The sequence below is a fragment of the Crinia signifera genome, chromosome 11 (assembly GCF_055691185.1).
Source record: "Crinia signifera chromosome 11, ASM5569118v1, whole genome shotgun sequence".
Classification (NCBI taxonomy): Eukaryota; Metazoa; Chordata; class Amphibia; order Anura; family Myobatrachidae; genus Crinia; species Crinia signifera.
This window is the reverse complement of record NC_139227.1, coordinates 112,666,394-112,688,851: the sequence shown is the minus strand read 5'-3', so window position 1 is coordinate 112,688,851 and position 22,458 is coordinate 112,666,394. Positions and strand designations below refer to the sequence as shown.

At 46.0% G+C, this 22,458-nt stretch overlaps 1 protein-coding gene across 2 annotated transcripts in view; it reads right to left on the bottom strand.

Moving 5' to 3' along the window:
• The window catches only part of ELP4 (elongator acetyltransferase complex subunit 4), a 289,757-nt gene that overhangs the window by 183,306 nt on the left and 83,993 nt on the right, over positions 1-22,458 (bottom strand). For both annotated transcript variants that reach the window (XM_083164259.1, XM_083164260.1), the window contains exon 4: positions 8,140-8,268. In XM_083164259.1, coding sequence (XP_083020385.1) covers positions 8,140-8,268 — 129 coding nt within the window. The remainder of the gene's footprint in view (positions 1-8,139; positions 8,269-22,458) is intronic.

Sequence of the window (22,458 nt, the reverse complement as noted above, 5' to 3'; positions counted from 1 at the left end):
CCGCCTGCAGCATATGGCGGTCACCTATGCCGACCTCCTGCAGCGATCACCGAGGCCAGCCACCTGCAGCATATGGCGGTCACCTATGCCGGCCGCCTGCAGCATATGGCGGTCACCTATGCCGATCTCCTGCAGCGATCACCTATGTCGGCCACCTGCAGCATATGGCGGTTGCCTATGCCGGCCGCCTGCAGCGAACACCGAGGCCAGCCACCTGCAGCATACGGTGGTCACCTATGTCGGCCTCCTGCAGCATATGGCGGTCACCTATGCTGGTCGCCTGCAGCATATGGCGGTCACCGAGGCCGGCCGCGTGCACCATATGGAGGTCACCTATGCCGGCCGCCTGCAGCATATAGCGGTCACCTATGCCGGCCGCCTGCAGCATATGGCGGTCACCTATGTCGGCCGCCTGCAGCATATGGCGGTCACCTATGCCGGCCGCCTGCAACATATGGCGGTCACCTATGCCGGCCGCCTGCAACATATGGCGGTCACCTATGCCGGCCGCCTGCAGCGATCACCGAGGCCGGCCACCTGCAGCATATGGCGGTCACCTATGCCGGCCGCCTGCAGCATATGGCGGTCACCAATGCCGGCCACCTGCAGCATATGCCGGTCACCTATGCCGGCCGCTTGCAGCATATTGCGGTCACCTATGCCGGCCGCCTGCAGCATATTGCGGTCACCTATGCCGGCCGCCTGCAGCATATGGCGGTCACCTATACCGGCTGCCTGCAGCATATGGCAGTCACCAATGCCGGTCACCTGCAGCATATGTCACCTATGCCGGCTGCCACCGATGCAGCCCGCCTGCAGCATATGGAAGACACAGATGCTGCGCCTGCAACATATGGCGGTCACAGATGCTGCGCCTGCAACATATGGCGGTAACAGATGGTGCGCCTGCAACATATGGCGGTCACAGATGCTGCGTCTGCAACATATGGCGGTCACAGATGCCACACAACCTCCAGCCAGTAGCATTCATATCTAATTGCATCCCATCAGGACTGTGTTATAATCTGATGGCACTGCCATGCTATGGAATTCTATCCTTATGTATCACTCCTATTATCCCAATAGATTGTAAGCTTTTGAGCAGGGTCATCCTACCTTTACGTCAGTATGTTTCTATCCAGATTGTTTAATTACTGTTGTTTCCAATTGTAAAGCGCAACAGAACATGCTTCGCTATATAATAAACTGTAAATAAATAAAATAATATGGCAGTCACATATGCCGCATGCATCATTTGGCGGCCACAGATGCAATCTGCAGCACACGGCGGCCACAGATGCAATCTGCAGCATATAGAAGTCACCGATGCTATCTGCAGCACATGGTGGTCACAGATGCAATCTGTAGCACATGGAGGACACTGATGCAGTCTGTAGCATATAGAAGTCACCGATGCCAGCCGCCTGCATCTACTAAAGCCGTCTTTGATATATTGTGGTTATACAAGCAGAGGGTGATAACGATCTACTGAGGTGGGGGGCACCATAATGATTCTCTGCCATGGGTGACAGAGAAGCTAGCTTCTCTCGTCCCTTGTCCGCACGCACATCTCAGTATCATAAAGAGCTTTTGATTCATGCCCACAACACTGCAATGTACTGCTTCAAGTCAGGGTGGTTCCATGTGATCGCTTTGCCACGGCCCATTGCCAGCCCCCAAAAAAACTTTCATGAAGAGACAAATCCAGCCAGGTTGCATTCAACTTAGAATATGATGGACGGCCACCTGCAGCATATGTTAGTACAGGTAGAGTATCCCTTATCCAAATATCTGTTACCTTAATTATTCTGAAAACCATAAAAGCACTAGTGAGGCCATTATATGTAGCCGGCACTACTGGGGCCATGATATGTAGCCGGCACTACTGGGGCCATGATATGTAGCCGGCACTACTGGGGTCATGATATGTAGCCGGCCCTACTGGGGCCATGATATGTTGCCGGCACTACTGGGGCCATGATATGTAGCCGGCACTACTGGGGCCATGATATGTAGCCGGCACTACTGGGGTCATGATATGTAGCCGGCCCTACTGGGGCCATGATATGTTGCCGGCACTACTGGGGCCATGATATGTAGCCGGCACTACTGGGGCCATGCTATGTAGCTGGCACTACTGGGGCCATGCTAATGTAACCGCCACTACTGGGGCCATGATAATGTATTAGAAACTACTGGAGCCATGATAATGTAACCGCCACTACTGGGGCCATGATAATGTAACCGCAACTACTGGGGCCATGATAATGTAACCGGCACTACTGGGGCCATGATAATGTAACTGGCACTACTGGGACCATGATATGTAACTGGCACTACTCGGGTCATGATATGTAACTGGCACTACTGGGGACATCTGTATCTGGCAATACTGGGAACATGATATAAAACTGGCACTACTGGGGCCATGATAATTTAACCGGCACTACTGGGGCCATGATAATTTAACCGGCACTACTGGGGCCATGATAATTTAACCGGCACTACTGGGGCCATGATATGTAACCGGCACTACTGGGGCCATGATATGTAACCGGCACTACTGGGGACATATGTAACTGGCACTACTGGGGCCATGATATGTAACCGGCACTACTGGGGCCATGATAATTTAACCGGCACTACTGGGGCCATGATAATTTAACCGCCACTACTGGGGCCATGATAATTTAACCGCCACTACTGGGGCCATGATAATTTAACCGCCACTACTGGGGCCATGATAATTTAACCGCCACTACTGGGGCCATGATAATGTAACCGCCACTACTGGGGCCATGATAATGTAACCGCCACTACTGGGGCCATGATAATGTAACCACCACTACTGGGGCCATGATAATGTAACCGCCAGTACTGGGGCCATGATAATGTAAGGAGCACTACTGGGACCATGATATGTAAACGGCACTACTCGGGTCATGATATGTAACTGGCACTACTGGGGACATCTGTATCTGGCAATACTGGGAACATGATATATAACTGGCACTACTGGGACCATGATATGTAACTGGCACTACTGGGGATATCTGTATCTGGCACTACTGGGACCATGATATATAACTGGCACTACTGGGGCCATGATAATTTAACCGGCACTACTGGGGCCATGATATGTAACCAGCACTACTGGGGCCATGATATGTAACCGGCACTACTCGGGTCATGATATTTAACTGGCACTACTGGGGACATCTGTATCTGGCACTACTGGGGCCATGATATATAACTGGCACTACTGGGGCCATGATAATTTAACCGGCACTACTGGGGACATCTGTATCTGGCACTACTGGGGCCATGATAATTTAACCGGCACTACTGGGGCCATGATAATTTAACCGGCACTACTGGGGCCATGATATGTAACCGGCACTACTGGGGCCATGATATGTAACCGGCACTACTGGGGCCATGATATGTAACCGGCACTACTCGGGTCATGATATGTAACCGGCACTACTGGGGACATCTGTATCTGGCACTACTGGGGCCATGATATATAACTGGCACTACTGGGGCCATGATAATTTAACCGGCACTACTGGGGCCATGATAATTTAACCGGCACTACTGGGGCCATGATAATTTAACCGGCACTACTGGGGCCATGATAATTTAACCGACACTACTGGGGCCATGATAATTTAACCGGCACTACTGGGGCCATGATAATTTAACCGGCACTACTGGGGCCATGATAATTTAACCGGCACTACTGGGGCCATGATAATTTAACCGGCACTACTGGGGCCATGATAATTTAACCGGCACTACTGGGGCCATGATAATTTAACCGACACTACTGGGGCCATGATAATTTAACCGGCACTACTGGGGCCATGATAATTTAACCGGCACTACTGGGGCCATGATATGTAACTGGCCCTACTGGGGCCATGATATGTAACTGGCCCTACTGGGGACATGATATGTAACTGGCACTACTGGGGACATGATATGTAACTGGCACTACTGGGGACATGATATGTAACTGGCCCTACTGGGAACATGATATGTAACTGGCACTACTGGGGACATGATATGTAACCGGCACTACTGGGGCCATGATATGTAACCGTCACTACTGGGGCCATGATATGTAACTGGCACTACTGGGGCCATGATATGTAACCGACACTACTGGGACATGATATGTAACTAACCCTACTGGGGACATGATATGTGACTGGCACTACTGGGGACATTATATGTAACTGGCACTAAATATGTGCAAGAAAATAATTGCTTGGCATTCATATTCAGTGCCTGAGATTGTACACAAACGTTGTTTCCTGTTTGGAAACCTTGTCTCATGCACATAAACTATATGTGTGTGCATTTCATGTGTTTGATGTGTTTAAACAACTTAAATGCATTTTGTGTTTACACCTGGGTCCCGTCCTCAAGATACCTCATTGAAATATAAAAATACTCTGAAATACGGAATAATCCGTTATCCAAAAATCTTCTGGTCCCGAGCATTTTGGAGAAGGGATTCTCGACCTGAAAAAGCCATTCTGGCACCTTCGCTGTTTGAATTCAGTGCTGGGATCCATGCGACTCCAGGTCAGGCTGATAATACACACAGTGTTTATGATAAGCTCTGCCGGCTACTCAGCTGTATATTCATAATTAAGCTGAAACAATGCATTTCCCCGGAGTGAAAGTATTCCACATCTAACGTGCACATTTCCGATGCATCATCAAATCAGCTGGGACCGTGACATCACTAGGGTACAAAGTGTTCATTATTTCCAAGTAAATCAACAGGCTGCATTCTTCAGGGGTTTATTTACGAAGACGGACATTCTATTGAAGATGGTATATTGTCCGTAGCATCCAATCGGATACTACTTCTTATTTATGCCCCTTTTATACAGCTGCAAAAACCCGGGTCATCGGCAGGTCAGACCCGGGTCAGTGGCGGTGTAAATGGGCCACGCCGTGTCCCTTTACACGGGACTTCTACCCAGGTCATGACCTGGATAGAAAACGGCTAGGACCTGGGTAGAGGGCGGTGTAAACGGGTATTTACATGAACGGGATGGGGGGACGGGGGGGCGCACACAGCCTCCACTGCTACATGCTATATTCTGCAGACAGCAGAGGAGGTGATTGGATGCCTGTGCATCACCTCCTGGACGACGGCTGTGGTGCGGGGGGGAGGGGGGTGCGCGGGGGCTTCCCAGCAGCTTACCTTGGTGCTCGGCTGGGATGTCATCTCCATGGATGGCATGGATTTTTGTTACAAATGCCGGGTCGAATCCGGAATTTTTGGAGTAAAAGGGGTATTATTTAGCACCTTCTAGAAGATAATAGAATCTGATTGGTTACACATAGCAACATCCCATCTGCAATAGAACTCCTTATTAAATAAAACTTTATGTATTAGTGGAGACCTGTATAAATATGACCCATTCATTTGTATGGCTTGTACCATTGGATTGGTTCAAATTGGACCAAATCTCACTAGTGTATGGGAGCCTTCACTTTAAAAGGAGGCAAAATAATAACAATTGTGTTTGATTTACTATCATTGTTACACTACAATGGTTATGGAATGTAGTGCCTTCATTTACGCTGCAGGTGAAGCTATGGTAACAACGGTCCATGAGAAGTCTTTGGCGGACAGCTAGATTTTTTATATATATATATATATATATATATATATATATATATATATATATATATATATATATATATATATATATGAAATCTGCAAGCTAGAACGTCACACAGCAACCAGTATTTAACTCGTCCTACGAAGCTCATTTTGAATTGAGTTCTCTATGACTCAGCAGTCTCATTAATGAAGCATCAAGTGTCCAACCAAGGGCCTTTGTATTACTGCTTAGTTCCCTTGTTTAATTACTGTGCTCCTCGTCATACATACTCTAATCTCCGTGCTGAGCAGCTTGACCTTTCTTGCACCACATCCTCTCATGTTACTAACAGCCTCCCTGGTGTCTCCTCCTGCAAATCCCAATGATACCTGAAGCCTGACACATTTAGATGATGAACTTTGTATCACCTCACCTGAAGTGTATCACTTATCCATTCCACGGGCCTGTTACCAGACCCGCGGGCCCAGGGGCAACTGCTCAAGTGTCAATCCCAACTTCAACAATGTAACAATGACACTACCAGCGTCTCACTCAGTTATTTCATAGGCTCTGACCAAGGGGTCAATGACCCCGAGGGATAAAATCGAGGCTGCGATAAAGCTTATTTAATAACAAGGTGTAAGTAGTACTAATAATCTTAAGGCCATAGCAAACAATTATACATTATAAAGTCTGATTTGCACTGGAATGATCAGAACTGGCGTCTGTATATTTAATGTACTGGGATATACATAGGAGAAGCGCTTATCACGGTGAGGACACTTATGGCAGATGCCTCTCTAATCCAGTAGCACTGCAGTTTAGCAGTCACATACATACGATGACTGACAACTCATAGTTAGCTTGCCCTCTAGGGTATGTTCTCTTTCCCCCTGTTACGAATGTATAGATGACACACGTGTTGCAATTTTTGACAGTCAATTAGGCGGTTTTAGACTGGAGTATAGCTTACAGCATGTACAGGCCCTTAAAACACAGTAGGCCTCAGCCAAGATATGATTGGAATCTTTCACATGTGCTGTGCGGCCGATGTCACAATCAGTAGGGCGAATTATACACGCTGACCCTTATGGGCTGCGCAGGTGCCCCGACCGGCTACCAGATTGGGCCACATTACCATGTTGCACTTAGGGTGGTCAATCTTGGTATCGGGATTGGCGGGATACCAGGATTTGGCCCTAAAAACAATAGGATTTGAATCCTGGGAGTGGAGCTTCCAATCATGGAATCCGCATGCGCAAATGTAGTGCTGGGCAGCGCTGTGAGACCAGCTCAGACGCCGCCTGTCTTCCACTCCATGCCCATCCGCCACAACACCACCACCGCTGCATCACCGCCCAGCCCCCAACCTCCACATCAACACCTAGCAACCAACCGCCTGGCTCCCGACCACCGTCACTAGGCTCACGGCTGCTGCATCGAACCCAGGATAAAAAAAAAATGCCCTGGGATTCCCATCCCTAGTTGCACTGCAAGGGGTGTAAATACATGGTTGTCATCCATTAGATTTCTGCATGTAAATACTGGATAATTCTGCATTATGGTGACACTGCAATATGAATCGGAGTTTGGACACACCACAATTCTGTCTGCATGTTACATCTGCCCCATCTACAGCACAGCATGGTATTACCAAGGTGCATAGTTACGTGCTATATCTTTATTACTAAAACAGAATCTGGCCCTAAAGTCCAGTACACACTAGGGGACTTTAGCCCCGTGCTGAGCGATGTACTTAAGCACGCAACGCTGACACACATGCGATGTACCAGCGATGTTTGATTAACTATTTGTGCTGACCAGCGGTGAGAACACCGGTGATCTGACTAGATTTTGACGGCATGCAGTCTAGTCAATAGCGCCACGCAGGACAGCGCATCAACATAGATCGGAGGCATACACACGGAGCGATCTGTGTTTAAGTGACCTAGTCAGATTATGTAGAAACAGGACTGAAAACGCCCCGTGTGTACGGGCCTTTAATGAGAGTTGTTTACAGAACAAGAATATCTCGGAGAAGCGGACGTGCGCAGTGACACGCGATGCGGCCTGATCTAAAAGATAGAAACCTTGTTAATCTTGTTTGCCTTATTTTTGAATATCTATTTTTTTGAGCTTGAACAAATAGGGACCGTGCGCCGCCTCGAATCAGGCCCATTGACATTTAAATGCAATATATACCTTGAACAGGTAATGAAAGTAATTTTAATGAAGATATAGCTATGTAAAGCAGTGCTGAATATGTTGATGTTGTAGCCATTATTGTTTATTTTGACGGTTGCATCATCAAAGTTTTTATATTTTTATTTGCAAATGTTTCATTGATACATTTTTATTTGTTTAACTTGTTTAGAATATTCTTATTACTCATTTAAGATTTAAAATTTGTATTCAGAATTTAAATAAAAGTATTTAAAAAAATTAATAATAATCATAAATAACAATAATAATAACAACAATAATAATAATAATAGCAGAAAAAAATCACCTCCATTTTGGGCAAGTTTTGATAGCGCCAAGCTATTTTCATGGTGTCATCTCCCAATCCAGGACCCTCTCTTCCAGTTTTTGGGTCATCCCGCTTAGGAATTTCATCTGTAAGGGGTTCTGGAAGGTTCTGAAAGAAAAGGAAGGATTTTATTAAACTGCAAATGAGATAATGACTTATTAGCAGCTTTGGCGCAGTAACAGGGTTGAGGGTGTTCTAGATGTCCCCTATATGCATACAAGGAAGCCTGGTTCGTTCATCCCAGAATAACCTCTGAGGCAGTGATAGGAGGCGTTCTAGATCAAGGGTACTGTGTAAGAATGGAGAACGATAACTGTAATTCCACGCAAGATACATTTCGCAGCCAGGCAAAAAAGGCCTAAGGCCCTTATTCTGGTTCACTCACAAAGGCAAATTCCTTCTCAAAACCATGTGCACTGCAGGTGGGGAAGATGTAACTTGTGCAGAGAGAATTAGATTTGGGTGGGGTTTTATTTCAAACTGATATCTATATTACAGTGTAAAAATAAAGCAGTCAGTATTTTCCATGCACAGAAACAAAATTACTTGTCCAAATCTAATTTTCTCTGCACATTTTACATCTGCCCCCCTGCAGTGCACATGGTTTTGACCATTTCAGAAGGAATTTGCTTTTGCGAGTGAACCAGAATAAGGGCCAATGCTTCCTCATCAGGTTCCTACAATTGTGAAAGGTGGCAAGAGAGACTCCATGGACATGAGGCCAATGTTTCTGCAATATGTTAAAAAAAGCTCCTTCAAGAAACAGAACTATTTCTAAGAAATAAAAATTAACCTCCACTAATTGTATTACAGCCGCTTGCTAATTCTGTCTGCAGGGATTTACTATAAGGGCCTGATTCAGACACATGCATTAATGCAGTAGACGTTGCGAATTAGTACATAGCAGCTGTGCGTGAATCTTGCTGCATCTGGGAGTTGTATAATTTGCATATCTGTACCGCCACTTGTGTGCAAAGGAGCACGTTGGATGCACGTTTGGCAAACATTGACCACCTGAGTAAGGAAAGGAAGAAACGTCCTGAACACGGGATCCCTCCCCTAAAAAGCCGCAGAAAACCAAAGTTGGTCTCAGGGGCTGAATGCACACATTTACTTATAGATTTTTTTTTTCATTCCATTTTAACAATTTAGATGATCTTCCATCAATTGAAAATAAATAAATATCATCTTTATGTAAATATACCCCTTATGGGTCCTACACACGGAGTGATTTTGGCCTATTTTCTCAAAGCGATCTGACGAGATCTCTTAGAAACAAAGCACAAATCGCTGTGTGTGTTGAACCCATAGCGATAGCGATGCACGTCCCTTCGCGTCGCTATCGCTGGGCTAGACATTTCAAGTATGCTTCTAATATCTAGTCAGATAGTTTAGCAAGAAACTGCACCAGGGTCAGAATTAGGGGCACAACACTTTTGGCCATCCTTCCTGCTGCAGCCCAGCACACATGGCTCCCTCTGCCAGCCTGACCAGGTCCCCGGGACATTGAGCGGGGCCAGGGGTGACTCAACGAGTGGGTGGGCGGGGCGGTCTACGGGGGGTTGTGCACTGGTGAGAATCCTGGGCTTTAGGAGGGTTGGTGCAGATGGGGGTCATCCGGGCCTGCGGTGGCTTCCAGTGTTGGACCCTACCCTGTGCGTAGCTCTATGCCACAGCAGGAGCAGCATCCCGGGGACGGTGAGCAGCATGGGGTGGAGGAACCTTTCCTGGTCAAAACCCATAATAGGTGCCACCCCTAGGCCCGTGCCTCGCTATGTGCGTAGGCCCCGTTAAGTCTTATTCTTGTATTCAAGAAATACAGAGATTTCGCTCACGCACTTAAGAAAAAGTAAAAAAAAAAAATCCCAGCTGAAGTTCCTATAGTTAAATAAAAAGCATCATGACCTATGGCTCACACACAAACATTAGCAACGTTCATCAAATACAAAGCCAACTAATAGCCTCTTATGAATCACCGCATGACTCGTCTGCAGCAGATAACATGTAATGATCAGGGGAAGCCTTTTGTATTTGTATTTTATAATTAAATGCCTCCTTAGTACTATGCAGTTATAAATGTCTTGCCTGAATGCAAAGCTAAATCCAGGCTCCTATTTTGATTAATACATAACCATTTTCATAAGAGATGAGTCAAAATTTATGGTATTTAAGCTTTCAAAGATTACCCAAGCAGCAACAATAGCGAACGTGCTACCCATGCATTAGACGGGTGCAGAGGAGGAATAGGTCGTTAAAGTAATCTATTATTTTAAAGAGCGTAACAGCTTATTTAATTGTATCTCAGAGGAATAAAATATGATGTTTGTTTCATGCCGGAAATATTTCCTTAGTTATAGGCTGATGAATGCTGTTTAGTAACAGTCTTTTCTGCAAATAACGAACGGCTTTGACGCAACATCTATTATTGTTTGGTAACATTCTTATACTGTACACAAAGATTCCCTGGCCCACATTGCCACCGCTATGGTTCCATGAAGGATAGAACACTTTGCAAATCTATTTAGATTTTTTTTTTTTAAACTGGAGCCTGGTATTAATTAGGTTGTTGTGCACATTCTTCTGTGGTACATATATGTGACGCCTAACGTGCACGGCAAGGGCCCCAGCTCATACTGCATTAGGGCCCTTATTCTGATCGGTGCGGCCGGATCCGATTATGCGGCCAGGACCGTGCGTGCGAAACCCCGCCTTCCATACGGATCGCAAACTCCGTCCGTACGCGGTAAGAAGCTGGCCGAACGGACCGCACGTGTATTTTTCACGGAATACGCCTCCTCCATCTCGGGAACCTCCCCCATCATTCGATGGTCGCAGACCATCGAATGCAGGACCGAGTGCTCCACCAGCTCCCGCAACCTCAGACCACACGGACATTTTTCCGTGCAAAAGCAGGGATCTGGGCGGGCAGCTGACATCCGGCGATGTCATATGTCCGCCCCCTACCGCTTTACCATACGTACGGCCAGCGTTTGCATGGGAACGCCCATGAAACGCGGGGCGTATGCATATGGTAATGAGCCCAAATAGCCCTTCACGCCCCTCTCCACCCCCTGTTCGGAGTGTTCACATATCATGCGGGATTTAGCCGTACGCCCCGCTCGCACATGCGCAGAGACGCCTCTGCACATGCGCAGACACAAAACATTGGCGGGCCGAACGCACACGGATATATCCGCACCGACCAGAATAAGGGCCTAGGTGTGATGTCCATGCAGGGTATAAAAATCTTACTATTGGCCCCAGACAGTCACCTTGATAAAGCTGCCAGTTTTGGGCAGCGAAACGCGTTGGTGTGATCTCAGGATTGTTCCACAAGGACCTTTATGCCGTTTATCCTCCACCTGCTCACTCACTGGACACCGTTTACCTACCATACAGAGTCGTTCCTACTATTTCACTCACATGGATGTCCAAGCCGTGTTTCTGGTGAGGACTTTGCCTTTTGGGTCAATCAGAAGCCACTCCAGATTCCTACCTCCAGCGACGACCAGTGTGATATACAGATGGAGCGCCTGACAGGAGCGCCATCTGACGGGGACACGCAAGCGCCTCGCGCACTTCGTCCCTGTCAGCAATGCAGCGGGGAATGGCTTCCCTGCCCATCTCCGCTTCAGGGAGACTGGCACGGAGTGGGGGCAGACTGGGGAGCTGCGGGGGAGCAGCTGATACCGGCGGACGACTCCGACAAAACGGGGTGCGCGAGCGTCTCGTGCGCACACGCAGCCTTCTGTCGGCCGACGCACTGCGGCTCCATTGAGAGCTGCTCCATCTGTACCATCTCTTGACATTTTGGCTCTTACCTAGTGGGGCCTTTGTCATTATGATCCAGTGCAGGTTTTACATTTATGGATTTTTTATTGATTTGTGATGGTCCTGAGCATTTTTATATTTATACATATGTAGCGTCATATTAAATTGGGTACTCTTTACTTAGAAGGGCGCCCACGATTTTGATCGTGGGCATCGTTAGTAAAAAATCTCGGGCATCTCGGGCATTGAATGCACTAAAAAATCGGGTGCAATCAACCGACGAGATGCCCGAGATTTCCCATAGGGAACAATGTTAAATGTCTCAATTGACCCAATTTTCCTGTTCAATGCCTCAATTGACCCGATTTTTCCATAGGAAACAATGTTAAATGGGCCACAGAGGCCAAATAGGCACCCTGAAGTGTAAAATGGCCACCCGAATTGTTAACACCACCCCACGATCAACGTCAACCCGATGCGTGGCGAGCGCAGCGAGCCCGCGAGGGGCGGCGGTACGCGTCCTACGACCTTTTCATACCCCCACTATCCACGTCGGCGTGGAGTTGAGAATAGAAAGTGTGGCGAGCGCAGCGAGCCTGAAGCGTGGCGAGCGCAGCGAGCCCCGCGAGGGTACGCGGACAGCTGTGAAGCCCGCGAGGGGACGCGGATACCTGTGAAGGTATCCGCGTCCGCTCGCCACGCTTCGGGCTCGGTGGCTCGCTGCGCTCGCCACACTTTCTATTCTCAACTCCACGCCGACGTGGATAGTGGGGGTATGAAAAGATCGTAGGACGCGTACCGCCGCCCCTCGCGGGCTCGCTGCGCTCGCCACGCTTCGGGTTGACGTTGATCGTGGGGTGGCGTTAACAATTCGGGTGGCCATTATTCACTTCAGGGTGCCTATTTGGCCTCTGTGGCCCATTTAACATTGTTTCCTATGGAAAAATTGGGTCAATTGAGGCATTGAACAGGAAAATCGGGTCAATTGAGAAATTTAACATTGTTCCCTATGGGAAATCTCGGGCATCTCGTCTGTCGCATCGCACCTGATTTTTTAGTGCATTCAATGCCCGAGATGGCCGAGATGGGCGCCCTTCTAAGTAAAGAGTACCTTAAATTGTATTTTACATATTCACTTGTCACTTCTCATTGTTGAGCGCTGCTTTCCCTTTCTGTATACTGCATATGTGTTTCTGTTGGGAACTGACTACTCCATTTAAGCAGCAGATCCTTTAAATACCAGCAGCCGCGGTAAGCGTCCAGGATTAACTTCGGTTATTTCTCAATTTTTCCATTAATAAAACCCGGTTAAGGGTTCTGGGAGTATGAATGGAGAGGGATAGAGGGCTTCATCCGTAACGGCCTGTTTTGGGTCTTCACCCTGAGAGGTTATTGGTACCTGCAGTTGAAGGAGGCTGGTATAAGGGTTATCTGGGCTTTACTCAAAATCTCCCTACCTGGGGGAACAGGCAACAAGCTTGTTATGAGACACTGATTTGCTGGGTTATATTACTACGGTGTGCGTATCGCTCTATATCGTGTACTGTGCTTTTGTGCACTAGCATGTATCTGTATGGTTACAGGTGTATATACACAAAGTATAATGTAGCTGACAACTGTCAAAATCACCAGAGACAGTCACAGTTGTAAGGAATTTGTTGTTGGAAAGTCCCTATATTTTAAAATTTAAATTCCGCTTTCCCTGCCTCTCATATACAAGCGGATTATTGTACATTTATTAGACGATGTTTAGTTATGGGAAAGCGCTGACAAGTTGAGGACTGTAGTGCTCCCAGGTCTGACCATGGCACGGAGTAACAGTTACAACACATGAGCTGCTATGTGTCTATAAAGCGCAGTTACCATTTTTCCTTTATTTCAGCGGCAACAACTTATTTTATTTGGTTTCAAGTCTATCCATTATTTCGCTTCTAGATTTAAGTGTATTTTGTGGGACTTTAATCTCCAGACATTTAATACAAACCCAATATGACTAACTGCATTGTTCTGCAAATTAAAAGTGATCTTTAAACACCTTATTAATGTAATTAAGTTTATTTCATTTATTAGTGTTGGGAATAACAGAGTACATGTCTACTTTCTATGCATGTGTTTTAATTCTAACCTTATCTTATAATTATTGTGCTTTCCTTTTAGCGCGTTGAGCAATGCAATTAGTGTGAACTAGATGACAATGAGCATTAGCCTGGTTCATTGGCTTACCTTCACATACATAGCACAGCGTCTGCCAGGGAATGTACGGAGAGCGGTGTATAGTGTATTCCAGGTCAATGGGGAAGGGGGGATGGGGGACTGAACACAAATGCCTCCTCTACCCGTCGCCCCCCAGATCCCATTGCCTGAGTAATATAGCCTGAAAAACTACTTACAGAGGAGCCAAGATTTTCATTCTTGACACAAGGGTATCTGGCTAACAGACAAGGTCTAGGTCACTGTCAATAGGTCTACCTACATATGGTGAAAAGGTCAACACAATCAATAGGTAGAAAAGGGCTATGGTCAACAAGAGTGTTTTGAGATTTTTTTTTTGTACTTTTTTTTAAAACTTTACCATCCATGCGGACTCCCATTGGGAGCAGTAAAGGGTATGGCCCACAGCGAGGCACCTGGGTTAAAGCATGACGAGAGTAGTGAGCCATGGGAGGGGACATGGTACACTTATTGGGGTCCAAAAATGTATTTTTTTGTAAATGGATTTCGTATGATTTCCCGGCTGCAGGGATCCCAGCAGGTCACAATCCCAAAAGCGGTATCCCAGCTGCCGGAATGCTGACCCTTTCGGACACAGTGGCTCGCTTCACTCGCCACTCGGTTCTAGTCCCCCTCTATGGTGGTCGTGGACTCCTACAAAGGATAATAGACCCAGTGCGCCCGCCAGTTTCTGACAGGCGGTAATGTCAGCAGAGAAGGTGAAGTTTGTGAAGGAGTAGAACGCTATACTGCTTTTTTATAGTAATATAAAAGTTAATAAAACATTCTGCATTTAGCACGGGATTTAAGGATCCTCATTTCTGAAACCATACCGATCACACATTATATCACCAGTGCTACAATTAATTAATTACCACAGGTAACCATTTCAAATATTAGTGTGCATTATTGGTAAAAGATTAAAAAGTTCATCCTTTTGTACGGTCTACATTTTCAATGTTGACATTTTGAGCAGGTCGACCAATTGAGGTCAATATATTCTAATGAGTTTTTAAGACACTTATGTATTTGCCGGGCGCCCATTAAGCACATAGCTTAGTGAGCGAATCTGCGTAGGAAAATTGCAATGCAATTTTCCGATGTAATTTATTCACTGCTCTCTGGCCTGGTGCGGTGCGATGAGATCGCATGCGATCGCACATAAAATTGCATGCGATCGCATGCAATTTCATAGGATGCGATGCCATTTAATTAAGTATACACTTGTATGACATACAATGGTATTTGGGTCCCCCCCCCCCCCACACTATCCACGCCACCCCCGAAACGTGGCGAGCGCAGCGAGCCCCGCAAGGGGCGGCAGAACGCGTCCTCCTGACCTTTTCATACCCCCACTATCCAGTTGATTTTATAGTGTGGGGAGCACAGCGAGCCCCACGAGGGGAAGCAGATTATGTTACATGTATTCCGCTGTGCTCGCCACACTTCGGGCTCGGTGGCTCGCTGCGCTCACCACACTATATAAAATCAACTCCACGCGGACGTGGATAGTGGGGGGTATGAAAAGGTCAGGAGGACGCGTTCCGCTGCGCTCGGCACGCTTCGGGGTGGCGTGGATAGTGCGGGGGGTGCCTAAATCCCATTGTATGACATACAAGTGTATAGTACATTAAATGGCATCGCACCCTATAAATCGCATGCGATTTTAAGTGCGGTGTGAGCCGATGCGATGCGATTTCATCGCACCACCCAAGGACAGAGAGCAGTGAATAAATTACATAGGAAAATCGCATTGCATTCAAAAAATCGCATGCGATGTGATTTCCCGACGGTGCCGTACGTATGCTAATTGGCGCCCTGCTAATACATAAGTACCATTTTTAATGTATATCTATCGCCCAGATCTTGATAGGTACTGTGCTCATAATAAGATAAGCAATATCCCAATATTAAATACCCATAAAGGTAATAGTAGTTTAAAGCGAGACGTACACGAGTGTGATTTGGCAGCAGAATTAAAAAAAAAAACACGTCAAAAGACTGACCGGCCATTGATTGGCTGAGAGAAAATGAGCAGCTGGCTAGTCCTTTTAAAGTGTTTTTATTTTTATTCTGCTATCGCTTCCCGGCCTGCCTCCCATCACCTGCTGCTCACCGCTGCCCGGCACCCGCCACTGCCCACCCCGACGCTCACCTTCCCTGCCCATAGGTATGCATCAGCAATGTGCCGATGATGGGTCTGATCCGATAGAATTTATGTGAAGGTGGTTCAAGCTCCAGGGTCCGACCCAATGTGCACGGGACTGCACATCAGGTCGGATGGGATGTCAAACACATCCGATTTAGACCGATCCGTTGGGGTCGGGTTAATTCGGCCCAAATAGTACGTGTATGGGCACCTAAAGAGTTAAGATTTAGGGTGAAATTTAATAATTTTATAAGAAATCTACATTTTTTTAAAGCGGCAATCAATTACAATTCAACATCAAACTGGTATTGCAGTGTAAATGATTGCCGCTTTAAAAAAACCCTGGAGATTTCTTACCAAATCTCTCATCCCATTAAATTTCCCCCTTAGTTTCAGTTATATGCTGTGATGTTGCTCCTGCATTGTAATTATGTTGGATAGTATATTCCCAGTTTGAAGATATGCTCAGAAATTTGCCCATCCAGCGCATAAGGGGCTGGGTAATAGTCGGCATTTAGTTTGAGGGGTCTTGTGCCTACATGTCTTTATTCCATCCTTGGGTAATTAATATATATTTGCCCTTAACAAAGCCATTGTTTGGAAACCACAAAAGTCAGGTTGTGTCCCAGCCATTTGAGACTGTCACATTAGCCACTGCCCACGTGTCATGTTGGAAGTAACCACCTGTGGCTGAAAAATTCACAGGTGCGCGAATTAGGTCTGATTACAAGCAGATGGTACAGATATACTATATGATACAACGATGCCAGGCTTGTGTATTATATACATGTAAAAGATAAAATACCATTTCTAGAATCAGACTATCCTGATCTGCACAGTAATCACAAGTCCCCAAAAAATCTTTACCACGTCACTTAGGTTATACCTATGAAATGTTTACGGTGATTTCAATGCAAATTTACTGATCAAGTTAATGAGTCATCTATTGGTTTGCGGATTACATGCTGTGAGAAAGGCTTCCCAACACAGACACTCTGCAGCCTGTGATACCCTATAATGTAATTACACATTCCTAAAGATAAAATGAATGAGTTTCCCAGGTGTGCTGCCTTCACAATCAGGCAGGTAATCCGCTGTCTTCTCAGTAACACCTGCACAGCATTGTCAGAGCGGCTATCTGTTTATCTCCTCTACCTGATCATTACATGAGATCCCAGCTAAGCACTCTCAGGTCCCAGCTGTGCTATACTGTAATTGGGGACACACCCGTTGCCGTCACCTCTCCCTCTACCACCTCTGCCCAAAATCTTGTCATTTGTACCATGGAAGTCTTTCTAGAGCATTAACCCTTTCACACCCATCACCGCAATGTGGCAAACCAAGGGAGATGAGCCGTCTCTCCCCAACACCCGTTTCCTATGGGAACTCTTTCTTCTTCAGTAAACAGATAGGTGCTTAGTGGCAAATAATCCAACCTTTGGGCACTTCAACTGCATTTTCGGCGGCAGCGCGCCCAATAGTTTACATGGGTTTAGCTGCTTTACACGTCTAAACGCAGTGCATTTGTGCGTGAAAAATAATGGGCGTCCAGCACAGGATTTGTAAAACGATTGAAGATCATCTGTCACTTTAGGTGGGATATTGGGAGAAAAAGAGCAAGCAAAAACCATTATACACACACACTACCCTCCATGCTCGTAGAATGTATGTGGGGTGTGGTATAGCTCACAGACAAAGGTCCACAGCAAAACTAAGACATTGACAAAAGTTAGACACGCATTAGTTAGACATTAACAAAAGTTAGACATGCATTAGACATTACCAAAAGTTAGACATGCATTAGACATTACCAAAAGTTAGACACGCATTAGTCTGACATTGACAAAAGTTACACATGCATTAATTAAACATTGACAAAAGTTAGACATGCATTAGTTAGACACTGGTTTCGAAGCATAAGCTTCGAGCGGGCTTACTAGCTATACACACACACACACACACATATATATTTATATTATATATGCATACACATACACACACACACTCGTCAGACCAAATTACTACTTAACAGGAAGTTAAAGCAATTTTTGCAGGGAAACTGGCTTGAAACTTGCTAGATATAGAGAGAGAGGGAGCTGTGAAGACAAAGATTGGAGGTAGGAGCAGATAGGGACTGGGTTGGGGTGAGTTTGTGGTTGAAAAACTGTCACAGCTCAAAGTAAAAGTACATTGCAGAAGCTGTCGTTTTATCAGGCTTTTAACTAGTGTACAGTAAAGAACAGTAGGTTCTAGTGGGAAAACATAAGGGCTAAGTGTGGCTGGGACGAAGGGGGACAAGGGGGAGATGTACAATAGGGGGTACCATAATATGGTGTTCTGACTAATGATTATTTTGCGTTTACCCTGATTATATAGTATTGGGATTAATCCTCGATAAAATCACGCTATAGCTTTTTAATATATAAAATAATGATTGTATTTTTTTAATAAAAACAAACCCCCTAACATTTCCACTTAAAAGAGAACGAAAAAGCCGCCAATCCCACGCTTTGACTTTTATTGAAAATTATCGGTTAGAAAGTTTTTGATTTGTATATTTACAGTGCACTTAAATCAATTCCGTCTCGGGTCCCGCAACCTACAGAGCGAGTTACCGTCACACACCGAACCTAATTCACCGGGGCAAGGAAATGCACTTCATATTTAAAACACGAAAAAAGGAATCTGGTGGTTTACAAAGCTTCTGCCTTGGATACGATTTCATTAAATTCTCACATAATCCTAGTTAAGCAGAGATGATGTTCAAATATTAAAATCTGTGTTTGAAACTGTCTGCTTCAAAGCTGAATTTTCTGCTTCAGAGGTTCTCCAAATCTCAAACTGTGTTTCTGAAGAGCTTCTGCCAGGGTTCCCCAACCTTACATGCTTCTGTTGGAGCCTTCACAATCTTTCAATAAGGCACCGGAGCCCTTAATCCTGTATCTAAGCCACTAAAGGAACAGCGGCGATAGGCTGCAAAACCCCTGACTAATTACAAATAAAAAGTGCAGCAATACTTGGTACGGAACTAATGAATGATGGGAGGGAATTAGTTGCTTTGCCATTAAGTTTCAGAAGTTAAAACTTCTCCAGGTAATCGGAAGCCCAAAAAGGTCTATTACCGGTTGAGTATCTCTTATCCGAAACGCTCGGGACCACAAGCATTTTGGACAAGGGATTAATCCGGATTTCAGAATATATATTTATCTTTTTTTTTTTTTTTACATACTCACCTGGTCCCTTGGTGGTCCCTCGTCGTCCAAAGTGTCCCCTGGAAGCCACAGTGACCAGCGTATTTGTCTTCAATGGCATCCCTGGTCCCAAGGATGCATTTCACATGTGCGTCGGTGATGTCACACACCGCTCTGTGTGTAGTGGCCATATCGATAGCGATGTTACTTAATCGTCGGTCAGAGCCAGCGTCCTCACGGAGAACACTGGTCCTGACAGATCGCTCAGCGCTGACACATTGCTGTGCAACACTGTGTGCTGAGCCATCTTCACTGCTCAGATCAGTGTCGCCCCTTATGTAGGCCCGTTCACAGGTCAGAACTATTTATTATTTAAATAAAATATATTTTTTTTGTATAAGCGACAGAAAGCCTTTTTTTTTTTTCAAGTCTCTGGTTCCAGTTCACTGGTGAAGGCCCTGAGCTGACACAGTTTTCTGACAATTGGGGCAGATGTATTAAGCTTTAACAAGAGATAAATCCAAGGGTGATAAGGAGAGATAAATGTCCAGCCAATCACCTGCTAACTGCCATGTTACAGGCTGTGTTTGAAAAAAATCAGTAAGGAGCTGATTGGCTGGGCATTTATCTCTCTTTATCACCCTTGCAATTATCTCTTGTTAAGGCTTCATACATCTGCCCCAATATTAGGAATATTGAAGTCATAATTACATTTGTGCATTGTAACAAACACTTCGCACGATTGTCTTTCGTTCTTTAGATATGACCTATTTACAGAATGACAATACTTCATTTGAATGGCTACAAAACAACTGAAACTCCAACCCCCAAACATTTGCTAGGACCACTGACCATTATCACGGAATCTGCCTGTAGCATAACCCAGAGTAGGCGAGAATTGTACATTTAGTATTCAACATCATTTTGCAATGTTACATTTTTATATCAATTACATTTGGGAAGATGGCCCATGTGCCTTTCTCTTTTCATATGCTCTCTTCTTCATTGCTTAGATAGTGTTCCCTGTAAGGTACATTACTACACTTGGCTGTATAGAGATATAGTGTTAGGGTATGTGCTGCAAACACCTAGCGATACGCACATATCATCCTGTATGAAGCGGAATACTACCTACATGCAGGTGGAGCCGTGTTTTACAAGAGCTGCGTACAGATGGAGCGCCTCTCAGCCAGCGGTGAGAATCGCCAGATTCTCTTAGCTGGCGATCGCCGGCGGAGAGGCGCTCCATATGACGGGGACACGCAAGCATCTCGCACGCACGCATGTCCTCATAAACATGGTGGCGGGGATCACTTTCCCTGCCCATCGCTGCTTCAGCGAGTTAGGCAGGGTTAGGGGGGGAGCTGGGGGCATCAGGGGAGCTGCAGCGGGTGGTGGAGGGCTCCGCCAGAACAGGGTGTGTGAGCGTTAAGTGCGCACGTGCCCCCTTCCGGCGGATGGTGTCAGTTGGTGATTCGATCACCAGGATCTAATTAGAGCTGCTCCATCTGTATATCGCATCAGCCTGCAGCACAGTCGATGGCCGGTATATATGCAGATAGATCAGTGCTGTGTATACAGGTGGTCTGTAGAGTGTATGGTCTTTCCAAATGTCAGATCAGTGGATCCAGCGGTTGGCCCAGAGTATACCCACCATAAGCCTGCCCTGATGTTGCGTCTGTGGCATGGTCCCTCCTTCCCTAATAAGTTCCGTAGACAATAGTCCGTTGCTGAGTAACCAGATCTGCACTCTTTGGCCACATTCTAAAGACTGATCAGACCTTCCAAAGAGAACTACAGTATAGAAGACATTGCCCATACCAACCAAAAAGATTTTAAGACAATATATAGACCGTGCTAGGTAGATAACAGGCGGAATCTCATTGGTTGCTAAGGGGAACGCCTCCATTTGTGCTACTTAGAAGTATGATAAACCTCCTTTGGCAGGATTAAGTACTCCGAAAAAGGCCAGTGCCTGTAGCTCTCAGGGAGTGTGCTATGGATACAGATGGCCCTAATGCAGGTAACTACAGCTATAGGATCATGCAGCCTAGACAAAGCACCTCTCAAGGGTGTTTAATCAAATGGAATCTACTAAAACAGCAATTAAACGCTTAGAGGGGTGGTGCCGAAACGGGATTAGGCCACACCAGGTGGGACGTGGTATGTGCGTTTATATCAACTCAGACAGGTGTTACGTAATCACAGAACAACATACTTGGCTGAGTTGATGCCTTTGAATACTAGAATGACTCTGCTAATTACCTATGCTGATAAAGACAAAAAGCTAATTGCTTACAAACAGCCATTTACTACACGGGCCATATGCCTTATAGACTCTGACATTCCTATTACCTTCACTACAGGACTCGGGTTCTAAATGATGTTATTCATTGCAGGATATGTACTAACAGACTGTAAAGGGCCATTAACTCTCGGGAGTAACCAGACAGTGGCTTCCTTCATTCATCCCTCACTAGTCATCAAAGCAGGTTGCTGAATGGTTTACTGCAAATCTGCATTTTGTGAATAACCAATGAAATGGTGACATTCACAAACTGCTAAAGAAGGAATCGGCAACTGAATAAATGGAAAATCTATATCTAGACGGAGCAGCTCCTGGCGATTCTATTGTCAATCGCCACTGTGCGTCATCCGCCAGAAGGGGGCTCCCCATTCTGACAGAGACCGCTGCCACCCTCTGCGCCGGCTCCTCTTTTTTGCCCGTAGCCCCCATTCGCCCTGCCAGTCTCCCTGAAGTGGAGACGGGAAGGGAAACTGCTTCCCGCCACCCTGCTGACGGGACGCGCGAGCGTGTAAGACACATTACTCCTTAAAAGAAAGTGAAAGCAATTTTTGCAGGGACACTTGTCTAATTCCAACTTGCTGGGTATGGATAGGGACTGGGGGTGGGTGGAGAGTTTGTGGGCTAAAAACAGTCACAGCTCAAAGAATATAATAGTGTACCAAGCACAG